Source organism: Nematolebias whitei, chromosome 17, assembly GCF_014905685.2.
Source record: "Nematolebias whitei isolate Nwh7 chromosome 17, NemWhi1, whole genome shotgun sequence".
Lineage (NCBI taxonomy): Eukaryota > Metazoa > Chordata > Actinopteri > Cyprinodontiformes > Rivulidae > Nematolebias > Nematolebias whitei.
The window spans coordinates 41,132,737-41,135,275 of NC_056514.1; the positions used below are offsets into that span (position 1 = coordinate 41,132,737).

General features: G+C 48.7%; 1 protein-coding gene across 1 annotated transcript in view; it reads right to left on the bottom strand.

Annotated features, from left to right (window-relative positions):
* Window positions 1–1,559: 1,559 nt before the first annotated feature.
* LOC119424219 (wings apart-like protein homolog) overlaps window positions 1,560–2,539 on the bottom strand; it is a 29,644-nt gene continuing 28,664 nt past the window's right edge. Inside the window, exon 20 of the mRNA XM_037691701.1 lies at window positions 1,560–1,785. Within this exon, the coding sequence (XP_037547629.1) occupies window positions 1,720–1,785 (66 nt within the window). The 3' untranslated portion in view covers window positions 1,560–1,719. The remainder of the gene's footprint in view (window positions 1,786–2,539) is intronic.

Sequence of the window (2,539 nt, forward strand, 5' to 3'; positions counted from 1 at the left end):
CGGGCCCCACGGCGGGTCTCAGGGCGGGCCCCACGGCGGGTCTCAGGGCGGGCCCCACGGTCCTCCGCGGTCAGCTCCAGCGGCGCGGCGCGCAGCTCCAAGCCGAGGCAGAGCGCTCCAGGGACGGCAGGGACCCCCGCGGGCCTCCGGGCGCCCTGCTGGAGCTCCGGTTGGGGCCCCCCGGCGGCGCGCCGGACAGGTGCGCCCCGGAGCATGCGCAGAAGCGGCGGCGGCTGGCCGCCAACGCGCGCGAGAGGAGGAGGATGCTGGGCCTGAACGTGGCCTTCGACCGGCTCCGGAGCGTCATCCCGAACCTGGAGAGCCACAAGAAGCTGTCCAAGTCCGAGACCCTGCAGCTGGCCCAGATCTACATCAGCACCCTGAGCGAGCTGCTGCAGGACGGGCCGGAGCGGCTCCAGAACCGGACCGAACCGCGCGGGGGCCCGAGAGGAGCAGATGACCAGAACCGGACCCTTACACTCTTTAGTTAAATAAAAAGAGCTTCAGGTAAAAAGCTGGGTTTTATTTTTTATTCATGAAAACTTGAATAAAAACTTTGTTCACAAAGAAGCGAGTCAGAGTTACTGAAAGTAGGAACTTTATTACTTTAAAAATATTTACACAAAAACACATCGGTACAAAGTTCTGCAGAACCTCTGTCCATCGGTCCAAACGGGAGGAACACGCTTCAGAAGGACAAAATAGAGTCCGATTCAGAAAAGTAGAGTCTAACGTCTAAAATTAAATTTACCCCCCCCCCCCCCCATCAGTACTCTCCTCCTACAGAGTAATCAGAGTATTTACAGGAACTATTTACACAAAGCTCTTCATTCCATCTGCAGGGACAAAAACTTCTGTAAACTCAGGACAGGGGGGGAGTGTGTGTGTGTGTGTGTGTGTGTGTGTGTGTGTGTGTGTGTGTGTGAGATCCAGCAGGACTTTCTTTGGGGCTGAAATGAAAAAGGAACAAACTATAGTTTTAATTTCAGTTTTTGCTCCGAGCATCAGAAATATTTTATTTATTTTCCGACTCACACCTCCTTAAGACGATGTCGGCTCGTGGAGATGAACAGGTTCTGGTTGCCACGGCGACCGGTCCATTTATTTTCATCAGTTCATTAAGAACTCACTGAAAACTGAAGCAATGGAGCGGAACAGGAAGTACAAGGATTTTCAGAATAAGGTTAATTTCTGTGGTGTGAAACGTGTTGAAACAACTTTGAGTTTCACGTCTGGGCCCAGTGGATCCTGGTCCGGGGTCTTGGGAGGAATTTAAAAGTTTTTGGCACCTCAGAGGTGGTTTATGTAAAACCAGGAACTGAACACAATTAACTGAAAGCCTGGAAGGTTAAAAAACAAGTTTCTGTAATAAAAACAACAGAACCAGGAGGTGAGGATCAGAACCAGGAGGTGAGGATCAGAACCAGGAGGTGAGGACAAAGTGATCATTTCAACGGTCCAGCTGTTCTGAACTTTCAAGATGGGCTGAACTTAACAGAGTCTTCAATCTGTTAATGATGGGTTCATCAGGGAGGAGGTCCAGCAGGACCAGGGAGGAGGTCTGCTAGGACCAGGGTGAAGGTCCAGCAGGACAAACGTTCTGAGAAATACTGAAAATAAAAAACTGAACCTTTGGATCAGATCCATCCAAAACTGATGGAAGCGTCCTTTAACGGGCTGAGGAGGTTGTGGTGTGTGTGTGTGTGTGTGTGTGTGTGTCTAGCAGTGCTCCAGGTAGTCGATGATCCTGGAGATGGACTTCTGTCCCGTGGTTCCGACGTCACACTGCAGACAGAGACGCACATTAGTTTAAATTCACCTGAAAACTAAAAGAACTACAGCAGTCCCTCGCTGCACTTCCTCTTCCTCTTCCTCGGACTCGATCTTTCAACGAATGTCAACTTTAACATTGCTCATGTGATTTGAACGGAACAAGATAAAAAAATAATGAAAATAATACTTTAGACAGGCGCCGTCATTTTCCAGTTTTCTTCCAATAAGCCTACACTTTAACGCCAGTCAAAAGAACTACGCTACCCAGAAGTCAACAGTGCATCCAGCTGCTGCTTGCTGCCAAACGCAGGGAAAGTTTTCAACTCAAATCTACACCAACTATGAATCTCACCGAACTGGCAGGAAAGTCTGAAATAACCCCGAAGCTTCCTGAAGCTCAATTATTCACGTGCACATCAACCTGCACGGGGCGGTGGGCTTCGTCTGCAGGTGAGTTCTGCAGAACCGAACCAGAACCGAGCTGCTGCTCTGCACAGCTGGACAGTAACATGTTGCAGTACTGTACATACACACGTTGCAGGAGTGGGAAGGTTTTTAAAGCCTTCAAATATAAATACTCAAATAAATACAACGACCCTACTTTGTTGTTGTTCACATATCGCAGGAGGAGGGGGGAGGGGGTGGATCGTGACCCCCACAATAATCAAGGGACTACTGTAATGAGTTTATTAATTAATTTATCTATTCACAACTTAGTGTATGAACTAATGAGTTTATTAATTATTTAATTAATGACTTTGTTTAT